The 17,130-nt window shown below is 32.8% G+C and overlaps 1 protein-coding gene across 4 annotated transcripts in view; it reads left to right on the top strand.

Annotated features, from left to right (window-relative positions):
* Hk (potassium voltage-gated channel subfamily A regulatory beta subunit hyperkinetic) overlaps window positions 1-17,130 on the top strand; it is a 118,870-nt gene that overhangs the window by 73,809 nt on the left and 27,931 nt on the right. For all 4 annotated transcript variants that reach the window (XM_085943390.1, XM_085943381.1, XM_085943372.1 and 1 more), the window contains 3 exons: window positions 5,390-5,523; window positions 8,357-8,453; window positions 9,773-9,888. In XM_085943390.1, coding sequence (XP_085799516.1) covers window positions 5,390-5,523; window positions 8,357-8,453; window positions 9,773-9,888 — 347 coding nt within the window. The remainder of the gene's footprint in view (window positions 1-5,389; window positions 5,524-8,356; window positions 8,454-9,772; window positions 9,889-17,130) is intronic.

Here is a 17,130-nt window from a genome sequence, read left to right on the forward strand (position 1 = left end):
ATTTGTCCGATCGATGACTTCTTCATTTGAAAAAAAAACGTTGTCCACTTAGCCATTTTTTTAAGTTTGGGAAAAGGAAAAAGTCACTGGGGGCTAAATCTGGCGAATACGGTGGGTGGTCGACCAATTCGAACTTCAATTCTTCAATTTTAGCCATTGATCGTAAACATGTGTGAACACGGGCATTGTCCTGATGAAAGAGGATTTTTTTCCTGTTTAAATGAGGCCGTTTTTCTTCAATTTTGTTTTTTAGCTGGTCCAATAAAGATGCATAATAATCCCCTGTTATTGTTTTTCCTTTTTCCAAATAGTCAACGAAAATAATTTCACGTGCATCCCAAAATACAGTAGCCATAACCTTACCAGCTGATTTTACGGTTTTCGCCTTCTTTGGACATGGTTTGCCTTCGCAATCCACTGCTTTGACTGTTCTTTCGTCTCGGGAGTATAGTGGTGTATCCATGTTTCATCTACAGTCACAAAGCGACGAAAAAATTCATCCGGATTGCGTTGCATGAGCGACAACAGGGCTTTAGAGGCCACCACCCTATTGCGTTTATTGTCGACTGTGAGCAAACGCGGCACCCATCTTGCAGAAATATTTTTCATGCCCAATTTGTCATGTAAAATAGAAATGACGCTACGTTTTGAGATCCCTGTAACCTCAATTACCTCACTCAACTTTAATCTTCGGTCACTTAACACCATATCGTGGATTTTATTGATCATTTCTGGTGTAGTCACCTCTACAGGACGTCCTGAGCGTGGTTCATCCTTTGTTGATGTACGACCACGTTTAAATTCATTTAACCAGTTATAAATAGTTGCAAGTGAAGGAGCAGATATGCCGTAAACTAAATCCAACTCATTTATTTCCTTTGCTGTTAACCCTTTTATATTAAAATGTTTAATAACAACTCTAAACTCAATTTTCTCCATTTTCCATTTTTCCATTTTCCACAAGCAAATTTTTTTTTAAATGAACGAGAAACACACAACAACCCGACCAATCTGATTGAAACTTCGCAGCATACTGAATCGGTAGTGCCGCTGCATGAAAACAAACCGCTTGCAGTACTAGTCGCGCCACCTGTCGGCTTTTCTAAGGACTTATTGACCCACCCTCGTATATTAATAACGTTGGTTTTTTCCAAGTTAGTGATAAGTACTTTTATGATATTTTAGAATTTTTTGGATCTATGAATGTTTTTTCATCAAAGCGAGAGAGAGCACATTACGTGTTGTAATATTTAACAAAAAAATTGTATAAGAAACATCCGCATTACCTCAAACAATATAGTAGTTTATACGATTTACTCTAAATGCCTGTCTCGATAAGTTGTACTATGATAATGTTCCTAGAAATAACGTAATTTTATTTTTTATTACACGTAATTTTATAAAGAACTTTTTATATACAATGTTTTTAAATTTTCTTTTGAATCATATAAACTTGACTTGACTAGCTTAAACGATCAAAAAAATTTTGATAGAAATAATACTGAAATGTCATTTTGACACTCATATTGATTTCCATAGTAACGCACGTATATATTAATAATTTCCTAGCAACTAATAATAGTGGATTTGATTACGGATTTCTTCCGAAATAACTTTTTATACAAAACAGAATTAACTGAAAATGAATTTAATTCTACTTAAAGATGGCTAAAAGTATTAAAAAATGCATTGGCATCGTGTTCTGATATATTCTAAAAGTTTCAAATGTCTAGCTAGTCGGGAAGTTAATTAAAAATCGATTGCAAGATTTGTACCGGAGAAACAACCACCGAACAAATAAGAATACGACCTAATAAAAACGTTGTAAAAAAATACATACCACAGGGCGTCTTGCGAAATTTAGTTCCGCCACTGGCGCTGCACCTTAAAGTTATATTGCGCAACTATTGGAGAAACTTTCCACTTCAAGTAATGAACAAAACTTCGACGTTAGTAATTACTAAAGTTTAGAAAGGCTCGCCTTACAATTATTTACACCATGTCATTCAAATTTATGTATCAAGATATTATAATATTAAAAAATGCATTCCAGAAAATAATTTTTAATACCTGGATCTTAGGATTGGTATATTATAACCTCTTTCAAATCCCGATAACGGGAGACTTGTTAAAAACAAATATAATTTTATTTGATTTTTTTTCTCTTCCGATCACGCAACTTTGACGAATTTCTTTTTTTAAAATAAATCCCAAGTAAATTATGAATCAATGTACCTAAGTGGATGTCATTTTTCAGATTTTTGGAATATTGTACGCATAATTTACTAAGAATACAACAATTTTATGGGTAAACAAAGATATTTTATTTGAGATGAAAATCAAAGTGAACGGTTATCCCGGAATTCAAATTTCAAAAACATTTATCCTTTTTCAGTTTTCATAAAATCTGACTTTGATGCCACTTTTTTAGTACTTAACTATTGGCGACTATATTTATACTAAATTGGCGATGTGTACGTTTGGATGAAAATTAATGAAGTATCTAAATTTAGTTCATATTATTAGAGAGGCTGTGTCCTGGAAATCGGGACTAATTTTATAAATGTCATACAAATTTTGAGTGCTTTCAATATTTAATAATATTATTGATTTGTATTTGATGTCCGCGGGATGGAAGGAAATAAAATTCTACGAAGAACTAAACTATTAATATCGAATGGAAAAAATTGGCTATTTTATTTTTATTGGTTATTTGCTTAAAATAACCAAAACCGTTACAGAGGATCTTTTCAAGTGATCCAACGTTTATGCTGAATTATTAAAAATGATGCTATAACCTACTGTCACATACTTGATAAAACTGTATGTACATATGTACGAAAAACGTGCCTAAAAGCAATACTTATTCATAAATAGCGAATATCCAGAGCTCATATTTAGTGCTCGAAATGGAAAATTTAATAAACCAGTCCGCTTTATAATTTTAGAATTTTCCATAAATTCAACATATCTGATATATTATATAATTTGAAAATACCTCAGATATGATTGCCACTACGAAAATCTTTTTGAAAAAAATACGACATTCAGCGGGATTCAAACCCGCGCCCTTGGGATCTGCGCCTATATGGTCTACCAACTAAGCTATGTGCGTCCTATCTAATTACGACGAGATCAACTAGTAGTTTTTTTACAATAGTCTCCAGAGCGCTTTTTAAATTGTGTTAATTTTTTGACAGTCGGCTTTTGTATTTTAAATCAAAGTATTAATATTACCTTAATTACTAACCGGTATCAGGATCTCTCCAAATTTTAGTAATACTTTATAAAACCATATTTTTTATTCAGTGAACAATTCACAAGATTTTATAATGTAATGTTCTTTTGATGAACATACATAATAACACTTTAGAGAAATATATAACCAATAGATTTTTTTTAAATACGATGCCCAGGGGGATTCAACCCCGCGCCCGTTAAATAAAGAAATAGCTTTCAACAACAGTTCTTAAAACAAGTGTGTTAGATTTTTTTTGTTATATTGCATACGTAGCTCAGACAGTTCAATTATATTTTCTATGAGACGGAACAAGATTTTATATACCGGAACAGCGCTCTAGTTCATTATGAGCCCTCTTATTAGTCAAAGCACTTTGTAAAATAAAACTTTAATGAAAAAACCTTGAAACAGAGGAAATAGCTACCCGCGCGCAAATGAATTGGTAGGATGAAAAAACGTTGTAGGCTCTAATAGTGAATTAATATATTATTACTGAAATCAATTGCAAAAAATATGCTTCTTACAGGAAGAAGTATTTATTATGCACAAATATGTATATCAGAAGCACCATCATACGACAAAAATATTTATTGTAATTATTGACATTCTATAAAAATACCCTTTTGATAAGATGTTTTTTTCTGGTGGCCCTAATATGTATTAGATTATCTCGGGGGTTCTTTGAGCGTAAAATCGACCCCGTGAATACTGAATAGAATTTTCTGGGAATAATTTATACATAATGTTTATCATAATGATATTAATAGACCTAATTTAAAACATCGGAATATTGAAACAGAATCAGCTGTAGTTTCAACACCAGCTTAACTTCGCAACGTAACTTTGGTGTAAATATGAATAATATTTGAACGCAGCACATCTATTCTATACACAAGACTGCTATCATCCGCTACCGGCGGCTAACGAGGGTAGTTTTTCATATTTTTGTATTGATGTATTAGCATTTTACAACGTTTTTATTAGGCCGTATTCTTATTTGTCCGCTGGTTGTTTACCCAGGAAAAATCTTGCAATCGATTTTTAACTAACTTTCCGACTAGCTAGACATTTGCAACTTTTAGAATATATCAGAACACGATGCCAATGCGTTTTAAATACAGTCATCTCTAAGTAGAATTGAATTCATTTTCAGTTAATTCTGTTTTGTATGAAAAGTTATTTCGGAAGAAATCCGTAATCCAATCCACTATTATTGGTTGCTAAATGGGTGGTCCTGGCAACAAATTTATTAATATATACGTGCGTTACTATAGGAATCAATATAAAATGTCAAAATGACATTTCAGTATTCTATATTTATTCAGTATTTCTATCAAGTACAATTTTTTTTGATCGTTTAAGCTAGTCAAGTCAAGTTTATATGATTCAACAGAAAATTTAAAAACGTTGTATATAAAAAGTTCTTTTTATCTTGTAATTATTTACAATAAGTTAGTTTTAATTGTTACAATAAGTGATATGTTTTAACAGCACCTCTCTTGGCTGTGCTAATTTATAGACAGTTTTGACTGTTTAGACGGCTAACTTATTGTAACAATTATAATACCTCAATACAAACATATGATAAACTACCCTCGATAGCCGCCGATAGCAGTCTTATGAATAGAATAGATGCGCAGGTATTGAATTAATTTGTTGATATGAGACAATTTATTTTCATGTTAGGAATTATAAATTCTCGTATAATCCACTATAATTTTACGTTATGGAGTTGTCTTGTGAATGTGGCATATTATGTCACAAATAAATTTAAAAAAATGTATTCACAATATCTACTTGGCGGAGTATATGGGTCTCTAAGCAACGGCGGTTATATTATTAAACACAGATTTTTTGTATGTAGGTATTGCTTATTACCCATTTGCCTAACGTATTAGATCCTTGGCCTGGATCAAACGCACATTGAAAAACAACAATTGATTTTTGTTCAAAAAACGAGCTGAACACACTCGCGGTTTCAAAGAAGGGTACTTCAGTACTACTCTGCCATAAAGACAGTTATAGATTAAGTTTCTTGTAAAAAAAATGCTAGTAGTACCTATTACATACACCGCACAAGTTGATAACTTTGTAGTTGTAATTAATAATTAGTACGAATAATCATGACGTCGTTCATCTTCTTCATAGGTCTGATGGTATGGTCGGCTATAACTACTGGCAAGGGACTTTCCCGTGAAGATGTTCCGAGTATATTTGCCAGATCAAGATTCAACAGGAAGTACAGCTCTTTCAGCTGGGCGGAAGACGAGACGGCTGCAGAGGTATGTAGTTTAATATTTAACGCCTTCAATTTATAATTTGTAAAGTTCAATATATAATTGAATATTCTTTTGATTTAGATTTTTATTTATATATATTATATATTATATAATAGAGAAAATATAGTTATTCTACATTACAGATAGAGAAAAATGCTTTTGTAGTAGATTAGAAAATATAATAAAAAAAATACCATATGTATCCACAAGAGTAAATAATTAAAAAAAAATAAGTTTTATAATTTTTTATAGATCGCTTTCTCAAATTTGAATATGACTACTTTAAAATATAAAAAAAACTAAGTGAATTGACTTTTTTTACTTGAAAATGGGAGCTGAACTGCGATAGCTTTGTCGGAAATCCGAGGATATTTTTTATTAACCGAAATCCAGAAAATAGCCAATGGAACATCGGCGAACTTCAGTTTTAGCGTCCCGTCGTTTATCAATTCAACAAATTCCTCTCGAATTTATAGGAAAAGCGCTTTTATAGAATTTTCGGCATTAGTTGCAAAAGGGTTTCGTACTCTGTCGCATTTATTGTATGAGTACTGATGAAATTTCTTTTGCAGCAAATGTTTTTGAGACGGATCCAAAATTAATTGCTTGTTTTCAATGGTGGTTTGGTAGTTCCTTTGGAACATTTGTAGAAATCCTTGTCTTAACTCCTTCTGCCAAAGTTCCATTTTATTTTTGACTCCTAATTTATCAGAGCACGTCAATATATTTTCATTCTGACCTTTATTGTTTTATTAAGTTCGTGCAGGTGCTCAAAATACAGCCATGTACGAAAATTTGGCTATTGCACCGCGGCACACCTAGCATCGTCTCACGGCACACCGGTTGCGGAGCACTGTTATAAACGATTTTTTAAAGTTTAAAACCTCCTCTTGCATTGTTGTTGGTTTATTTATGCTTGACATAATAAGTTTTTTTAATACATAATGACATAATAAGTCAATTTTCTGCATAAATGACAACGTATATAAGATTTATCTCGATACGCGATTTTATTTTGCCATATAATGAGATAATATTAAAACTTTGAACATTGATGGGAAACTTTTGAATTTATATGTATGTATTTATTAAATACGAAATCGATATTGTTGTACTTAAATCGACTTAATTAATTTAAGTGATCCAACTAGTATTAAATGACCCAACTCATAATTATTCTTAGTGTGTAGACATAATTATTAATAGTAGTTTATAGCAGGGCTTCGAATCGTTATTTTTTTTCGTTTCGGTGTTCGTCCCGGTTCAAGTAAAAAGAAATATATCGCTTCGGTTCTGGTTTTCGTTCCGAAACATTTAACGGTTTTTCGGTTTTCGGTTCAGCTCCGATTGCTAAATTTTTAATTTTCTAATTTGTATTAAAAACATATTTTCTACTATAATTTAGAACATTTATTTTTATGGTACTTGTATGATAGCCCGGCACCACGCTTCAAAACCAATAGTTATGCTGCACCGCTCGGCCGTGACTATATATTTTTTTAAATGATAACATTATAAATTATGAGAATTATGTCGGTATGCGTCACGACAACTGAAGTGAGGAGTAAGATCATGTTAACGCGCGTGCTTGAACATGTACCAAACCGAAAAAAACGATATTTTTTTCCGGTTCGGTTCCGGTTTTTCGTTCCGACAAATATAACGGGTTTTTCGATTTTCAGTTTCGGTTCAGTTCCGGTTCGAAGCCCTAGTTTGTAGACAGGGTGTTGATTTGACATTCTCAGGTTGGTCCAATCATCATGCTGGCTGCGAGATCCAACTTTATATTCGGGTTAAATTCATAGAAGCTTTTACTTTATTTCGTCATCATCATTAGTAGTAGCTGGGTCGATCCACTGCTGAATAAAGACCTCCCTTAACTCTCTTTACTCTTCTTGGTGTCTATGTTCCTATCTATGGTTATGCTTTATGTTCATGTGGTCGTTTAGTAATCCCTGGGCACTGTTGTATGATGGCACTTGTCTAGTGGTTGTCTACTCGCGTAGCGACATGTCCAGCCCATTGTTATTTCCATTAGTGATCTTCTCATCATGCATTATTAAGTGCTCCCTTATTAGTTGGTTTCTTTTGTGTTCTTTCCGCGTAATGACTAAAATGCATATTTCCATTTTACGTTGCGATTTTTGTAATTTTTGGATGATTTCTCTTTCACAAAGAGTCCGTTTCACACTAATATTTGAGCACGAGTAGCATACATTGGTCAAACACTTTACACTTAACACACAATGGGAAGTCACTTTTGAAGATACTATTCAGGCACCCAAAGTGACATAAAGTCCAGTTTGGTTACGCAAGCAATCTCTATTTAGTTTGTTTAATAACTATTAGCAAGCCCACTATAGTAATGACGTGTGGACTTATTACACCGTTGGCTTAGAGCTGCCTGGTGAATACGTATTGTGTACGGTCACTTCCAATTGACTATACGGGTTAATGGATCCTAATATAGTAGCATTAGCCGCATAGTTGAGTGCGGACGATGTCGATAATTCCGACACGTTTTGTGTCGGCTGCTCCTTGTTGTACTTGCATTTTCTCAATCAGCGCTTCACAAAGTATTCTACTTATCTCATTTTATTCTTCACGCATATAATGCATTAAGTATCAGTATTTTAGTATATTCAAATCGTTTTTCAAAACTTCCAACTTATTTCCTTTCGCACAAATTTGTATATTATATTTTCACGAAATTAGATATATTGATGACAAAATAGGAGAGAGAGATAGACATCATTATTATTATCTATTACAGAAAATAAAAATATCCTTGAAAGTATAAACTAAAGGTAAGTATGGTGTTTATTTTTTCTTATAGAATTGTACCACGGCCACCCGAGAACGAGGCCAAGCCGACGACTCCAGACGCCATGGAGAAAAACTGCGTGAAATTTCGGAATTGGCAGCTAGTTTAAGTAAGTTTTTTTTTTTTTTAATCATTATTGCTATTTTATGTTTGAATATTATTAGTCATACGTCACGTATACTTAGATGGATAATCTAAGAATTTGAGCAATTAGTTTTCATCTGGTTTCTACATATTTATACTAGTACTTTTTACGCTACCTACTTTGAGAAATGATGCTTCTGAGTGCATTAATTTGTAATATCCATAAGTTTCCATTTCTCGATATCGGGATTAGTATTCCCATTCTCAATTCCGGTTTTTCGAAATTTATAAATAACTTTATTCCATGTTTTCTAATACAAATCAATCACGTAAAAATCTTCATGGTTAGATTATTTTGATATTGCAGGTATATCAAAAGTTTAATTGATTTTAGAAGTTTGTTTACGATCTCAAAAATTTGCACATATCCATGTCATAATTTTCTATTAAAGAAACTATTTTTAATATAATCGTTTATTAATAATACATTCGAATACGTACAATAAATGATATTAGAATTTTATTGCAAATAAGTTTTATACTATTTTATTTGAATGAAGAATATAAAAAAGTGTAATTTACAGGTAATAAATTTATATAAGTGCTGTATATTTTTATATGGATTTACTGAAGAACTAGCCCTTTTATTTAAATCAGCGGACCCAAACCAGTGGTCCGTGAGAGAATTTTGGTGGTTCGTAGAGTAATTTGAATATATTTGCAATTTTCGTATTTATTAAAAAGTTTCAGTATATTCTAATAATATTTTTTTTTGCAATTTTAGTCTCATTACGTCGTCAGTAATTAATTGTGTAATTAATCTTTTATGCACCTCTATGTCGACGTAGAATTAATATTAATTTAATAATTGTATTAATTATTTTTTGATAAAATAAAATTTAAAATTTTCGCATTTTTTTGCATTTTTCTATTGAGTATTTGTGTTAATAAGTTTATTTATTATAATTCTTTTATCATTATATTGACATATCTAATTTTTAACAAGTGCGGGAAAAATACGTGGTAGTGGTACGCGGGATTCAAGATTTTGAGTTTAGTGGTCCGCGAGGTCTAAAAGGTTGTTAACCGCTGATTTAAATGATTCTTCTTTGTATCACAACACTATTATTTTATGGTTCAATCCTGGAGTTTTGAGATCAATTAATAAATCGTGCGGAATTAGTGCATAGTGTCCACACATCGGGTATACTCGCTCAGAATGCGGCCTTACATCCCTATTTGCAGGCCCACGACGTCGCTATTATGACATCGCTAGACTTACAAACTTCATAACTCTGGTGATGGTGCAATTGTTTCATAATATAATTATTGTCTTTTTAACAGATTGCACGGTGTCTCAACTGGCTATCGCGTGGTGTTTGAAGAACGAGTCAGTGCACTGTCTGCTATTAGGAGCTGTCACCGTCGAACAGCTGTACGAAAATATTCACGCATTACAGGTAGGATAATTATTAATTTCACTAATTTTAGTTCCAATCAATTCAGTAGTCATATGGCAGAAGGACCATCTGTCATTTTCGAGAATGTCCAGGAGAGCAAAAATAAGATTTCAATTTAATCTAGTAAACAAAATAATTGAGTGATATACATAAAATTTTAGTATTGTTAATCCTATTGGGGTGTTATTTGTTTAGTTTAAGGAAAAAAATAATCATATTCGGTTTAACCGAGATATTTGACAATACATTGCAAATGGCCTCTTTTGCCATCAAAATGTTATTGCAATTTTGTCAGATGTCTGATTTTGTCTTATTCAGATTGGGAGTAAAAAAAATATTTTTTGCCATCATTGTGAGATTGTGTATTTAAACCGATATTTTTAGGTTGTAGAATATATCTATACCAGTGGTTCTCATATGCGGCCATAGTAGCTGCATAAGCCCACCAGAGGACACCATATTTTCAATTCCAAGCTATACTAAATATTGTTCATAAGATGCATATTATTTGATGGTCCGCATGTGATGTATAACGTGCCATCTGTAAAAATCCTCAGAAGTTTCTATGGCAGAAGTGCCAACTGGCATATAGTACGTTATTTTTTTACATTTTCAGATGGCTCTTTCGGCATTTTTAGTATTTGTAGTGCACTTGCGGATGTGTCCTTGTGCGGTATTGAAGATTAATGCATTTTAAAGCCTTTGTAGAACTTTGCAGATGGTCCCTTCTGCCATATGACTACCGCCATAATTTGTGCTTTAGGACCATTTTCAGTTTAAGTTTGTACAATTTTTGAGGTATGCGTGTGACATTGAAATCATCAGCCGCTAAAAGGCTTTCAGGAAGAATTTGAGTATTCAGCGTGAATATTTAAAGAACCAAATATTGTATTTAATTCGCCAAATCAATACCACTATAAAAGTAACAACAGTTGATAAGTTTGTCTACCTCAGACGACATTTCAATACTAACAAAAATGGATAAATGTTAATTGTACGTTTTACACGCTGCCGTGGTACATTTCATCGTGAGCAGCTGTCTTATCGGAAATATAATATATGACCGTGTAGAATTGAGATAAAAAAATGACACGTTGTTCGTGGTCATTACAGAAATTTATGTTTCAATATTAATAGATTCAATACGAACATTTATTTGATATTTTATAGGTACTATTTGTTATTTCTAATTTAATTACCCAACCATTTTTTTTAATCTTTTCCTTGTATTCCGGTGGTTTTATTACGTATTTTGAAGTGTTTTATTTGACATGAATTTAAACTAAATAATTAACAGTCATCTATTTCCGATACAACATATGACGGTGAACTGCAACATTGCCATATTATATGTAACGTAAACAATTCCGGAAACGAATAAAAATATTGGCGGCGAAACTTAAAGAAGCATCATAAGCGTTAACAGGTGCTATAATGGTCCATATGGATTATCCAGAAGTGCAAAGGTTCGCTTATATAAAATATTGTTAAAATCAGTGCTTATTGTGCGCTATGGTTTAGAGACGTGGAAATTAACCGTCAAAGATTCTCTAAAGCTACAGAAGTTTGAGAGTAGAATCTTTGTAAAGACATTTGACCCCTTTTGCGAATATATCAAAATCCTACGTATGCAATGGTGTGACCATCTGCCACGTACGAATGAAAAATAAGGAAATGAGGAGTCTGGGAAGAAGAAGAAAAACAAGTTACCGAAGTTCTCTTCTTTTATTGAAAAACAAAACGAGTATATCGGAAATAACGTGGAAAGACCACAAAAGAAACCAATTGCTAAAGAAGCCGACAAGAATTCTCAATGTGATAGAGGTAGCTAAGCAGATGAAATAGCAATGAAATGGTCGCATTGGTCAGCGAGTGGACAATCATTAGCTAAATGCTATCATATTGTTATAACCAAGGGGCTCTAAGGCTTCGGGCACATAAGCAGGTGCCTTGCTTGGTGGCTATATGCTAGGTGACATATTCTAGTGAACGAGCGTACACTATTCTATCGCAATGGCCACACTGCACGCTTCGCGCCTCGGTACGTCATTATGAGCTACGAGTACCTCGTGAGTCTCCCGGCGAACAAACGTGTTGGTTATTTTTATTGTGTGACAACAACTGACAAAAGTTTCATTGCAATCGGATGAATGGTATAGAAACCATACGAATAAAAGAAGATAGGATGAAGAAGAAGAAGAAGCGCATTAAATCTAAAATTTGAGACCCCCACCAAGCACTCCCGCTCGTCGGCCTCCGTCTACCCTCAAAATTTTGTGAATTTGTATAAAGAAAAACCGACACGACGGTACAAACAAACATCCAAATATATTTTTGTAATTAGAAATTAGAAGATGCAATTTCAACAATATTGGCTCAGTAGTTTTTGAGTTATAATCGAACAAATATTTTGTATCGCGAAAATAGTCAAAAATAGAAAATTGCTTTCTTTATTACAAATAGATATTTAACATGGTTAAAAAAAAACTTTTTTTTCAGTAAAATTATGAAAGGAAGACTTATGATTTCGAAACAAAGTTTCTTTTGTTATTTCTACGATATCTAACAATCCATATCCATTATAATGTAATTCTACCATGTAAATACCGGATCAATTAGTATTATTTTATTATATTTTCTTCTTATCTTCGTTTTAAGCCATCGGTTCTGTTTTATACGTTTTCCGTGCTTTGAATAGTCATTCGCGGTATCAAAAAGAAATCTTATTATATTTATTCCTAACTAACTATTATCGGCCAAGTATACATTTTAAATTTGAAACTATATTTATATTATTATGATAAACCAATACAGTTTTTAATTCAAAATAATTTTAATGTATTCCCGATAATGTCTTAAAATGCGACCATCTATTCACAGGTGTAAATGTCGTTACACAACACTTGGAAGGTGACGCATTTTCCACTATTTTTGTATTCCCCGAGTCTGCCCATGTAATTGCAGTGATTCACAACCTTTTTTGTTTGAGCAGAAAACCACCGCTACTTTTCTATTGATACACTACTGTATTGTCTCTATTTTTTTGTTTTGTTTACGGAACCCTATTTGGGAGTCACTAATTATGAGCATCTTAACTGATTGTCATTGTTAAGAAAAAGACAGTATAATAAACTCGGCACAATGGCCCCTGGGCCCCTCAGGTGGTGTTTACTTAAAATCTGATGGCTAAAATTATTAAACATGGAACATGCTTTGCCTACTGATTCTCTAAATGCTGGTTGTCCAAATTCGAAAGAAAATTTATTTGTCAAAGTAACCGTAGCCAAAGGATTCAAAAAAATTTACTTTTCTGAAAATTATGTAATTACAATAATAAAACTAAAGAAGTAATAATAACAGACGAACAATACGTCGCACAGAATGTAGGCTACTGAACGTCCAATCAAAATAATCAGCGCGCGTAAGTAATCGGGGAGGGGCACGGGCTGCGTGTCTATAGTTATTCTACGTCTATTTTTCGTAATGCTTTTGCATCGAAGATCATGTTCCATGTTAAAATCGTTTGGTAAAATCCTCCCTGGTTCAGACAGGAAAATCTATTATTCGCAGTAAAGAAAAGCTAAAAATCAGGTCTCGAATTTGATTCTGAAAGATTAATTTACTAACAGGTACTAAAAATGACTCGTTTTCCAATTATGAAATTTGATATTATGGTACCCGTAGGGATGACAATACCGGTATTTTAAAACCGGTATTCCAGTATTTATCAATACCGAAATACCGGTTTTAAAAATCCAAAATACCGGAATTTTCGGTATTCAGAAAGCACTCTCGTTTAAGTTTTTGAAAATGAATTATACGTTCTGTGCTGCTAAAACGCAAATATATTGAGTGAATCCAACAGACGTGAAAAAATAATAAAACAAATTTCATAAAATATATTTTTATAAGTACTTAATTGTCGCCATGAATTATCATAATATTATTTCGAAACAGAACACATCCGTGACAAGAATGTTTAATTATTCTACAATTATTGATGACTGTACAAGCGTTGAATTTAAGAAGCTTTTCTTGCAGCCGGGTCGTATTTGCACTTGAACTTTTGAGGGCTTTAGTTAAAATTATCAATATATTCAAAATATTCGTAAAAAATCACTAGTTCTACAATCATGATGAATACATATGTTTAAATGTAAACATAATAAATGTAGGTATGTAGGTTTTTGCTATAAAATGATATATTAAAAAGCTTATAATAGCTATATTTATTGATAAGCACATACTTCTGTTTTTTTAATGTTTTAGAAATACCGGTATTCAATAATAAATACCGAAAAACCGGTATTGGCATTTTCAATCGGTATTGCAATACCTAGGTACCCGTATATGCATATACACACCTACGCGGATTACTGATTGAATGTTGAAAGCTCAAGAGAGATTTATTGAATAAATGCCTGGTTTGGAAAATATGTGGAAATACTAAGCGTCTCTGCTACACGTGTAATATCATTATTTCGTTATACCACGAGTTTTTCTGTTGTATACTATAATTGTGCTATAAGAAAACTAGTTATCTAGTTAATAGCTCACAAATAATATAATTCTATGAAAACCTTTTCATAGAATTATATTAGAAGTAGTAGTTGTTCAGTTATATTTTGTTACTCGTAGCATTGTCGCCCGTAAAGACAGATGGAGGGATTACTTTAGCGAACTAAAATATTGTATAATTTTTGTCTTTTTTATATTGTCATCTAGATAGACGCCCACGGTGGCCGCGCGGCATAAGCGTTGGACTATAAAGCCGTGGGTCCCAGGTTCAAATCCTGGGTCTGGCAAGTACACTTTTCAATTAGTGTGTGTCAGGGTATGGACCTAATAGATTGAGCAAGTAGCTGACATCCATTTTTCGTAAAAAACTCTCTAAAAAACTCTCTGGAGGCCCATATGATCCTATCAGGATCGGACATGGTCGAAAAACAATATTGTCATCCAGTGGCGGATATTTTGTATTATGCGATTATTTAGGTCCGACTTTTTCCTACTTTTTACTAGTTTCCCAACCTTTTTATACGTACGGACATGAGAATAGTAAAAATATTTCGCCGACCACTAACACACAAATAAAAACTATCACTTAAATAGTATTTTGTTTATAACTATTTATAATCATACATAATAGAACGGCAAGGGTTGGAGGTAGGCTGTTAAGATTTTACATGAATACTCACTACATTTTGTCAGTCATACTTATTTGTTTTCATTGAACTACGAATACAATTTGCGGGTGATCTGGTTTGCTTAATTCGTTAATTAGTTTAGAATACATATTACAGATGGTGTTAGTTGGATTCGAAATTCATGAAGCCTTAGCTAAAGCAAACCATAATCGATAAAAAAAATATTAATTATTATTGGTTTAACCCTTTCGCTGCGAGCCATTTTCGCGGGAATTTATTTTCAGTCAAGTGATCTGTTAAAACGGTCACTACAGCTAAAACAGATCGATTCCAAAATTAAAAAATAGATTACTAGATGAACTATATATCAGTTATTCCAAATGCACCAAGAAATAAACTATATTCGTTACATTCTCACTAAAATAAATCGAAGAAAGTGAAGACGCTAAAAAATATCCAAGCTTTGACTGCGCGTTCAAAATGGCGGCCGTCCACTCTTCACATAGACTGTTTCAACACATACTACCGAGCAATTCGCCGCGTTTGTATTTGTCATACACAGGGCTGTGTTGAGTACATGCTGCCGTAGTTGGTTACGGTCTATGACAGATATATTACTAAATCACTTGTGGAATAATCAGTGGGTTATCGCTTATCGCATTTAGTAAGTCGTAAACTCAAATTTTATTACCGTTTCAAATTCTGAAGCTATATTTATTTTCGTCGCCATAAAATAATGTCATCCTCTTATTCATTAGGATGTTTTGGAGAATAAAACACTAAAAATAATTACCGCACTGCTAAAATATTATTATAATATAATTTATGAGGCGCCGTCGGCTTTTTCATTGTACAAAGGGCCTGTCGAATAATCGCCAGGCATAATATGAGCATGTGAACAGAGCTAACACAGTTTCGTGGCACATAAAAATAAAAATTATTACCCATTATAATAATGTAAATATCAAATATGGAACAATGAACAAAGCCAAACAATTTACTGGAGAGCTGTGCATCGATAAAATATTTTCCAGCATTATTTCTTCGATAATATTATGTGGTAGTGACATTTTGGTGGGTGAAATAATTATTTCACTTATATTTATAATGACAAAAAATACTAAAAACAAATCTTCAAAATGTTTCTATCGAGATCACAAATCACTAAGAAAAAATACATAACACTAACGTAATCATAATAATTAATTAAAAGGTAAATAAAAATATTATCGATGCACACTTTTCGATGCATGACCAATGTTTTGTTTTGATAACCCTGGTGACGCAACTAGTACACCCGTCTTCGCAATGGCGCGCGATTCAAACGACTGAATAACGAGTGTTCTTTTCAAAAATATATTTCCTTGTGTTTTACTTGACATTTTTATGATCTGTTGCCTGATATGTCTACCTAAAGGTTTGAACTAATTTTTAAAGCATATTATCCACAAGTGTCTCTACTAGTTTGGTCAAAAATACGAGATAAAGTCTATGGCATGTTTACATGCCATACGCAGTCTAAGGGTTTTAATGGCATAGTTTTAGATTGATAAACGAATATTTTTGATTATTATTTACTATGGTTTGGTTTAGGCAGAGTTGAGTTGAATTTTAAAAACCAACAAACACTATCTACACATAGTAACTTTCTTGCAACGAAAACAAATACGCTTAACTGACAAAATTTAGTGTGTACTAATTATGTCGGGTTTTAATAGCCGACCTCCACCCTCCGCCACTACGTAATATGTAGTCTGATTACGAATACGAAAAATATAACATGGCAATAAATTGTATTGTAAATATTGAAACAATCAGAAACCGATCAGTAAATATTTTTTTAATAAAAGATGTTCTGGAATTTTGAGAAATAAATTTCTAATTTTGAAAAAATGTGCGAAATCTTTGCTAACCTAAATAGATAACCGTGGCTTCAGTTTTGGAGAGATAAAATGCCGCATTAACATCCATTCAGTTGCTCTGTTTCGTTTTTATTACTGACATGGCCGAAAAAGCCATCTCATATGAACGGGTGGTCAACCCCGTCCCGCCCGTTCATATGAGATGGCGTTCAAAAATACGGATAATAAAAAAT

This window comes from Rhyacophila brunnea, unplaced genomic scaffold (assembly GCF_057557595.1).
Source record: "Rhyacophila brunnea isolate RB1 unplaced genomic scaffold, BYU_Rbru_1.0 scaffold_1, whole genome shotgun sequence".
Taxonomy (NCBI): domain Eukaryota; kingdom Metazoa; phylum Arthropoda; class Insecta; order Trichoptera; family Rhyacophilidae; genus Rhyacophila; species Rhyacophila brunnea.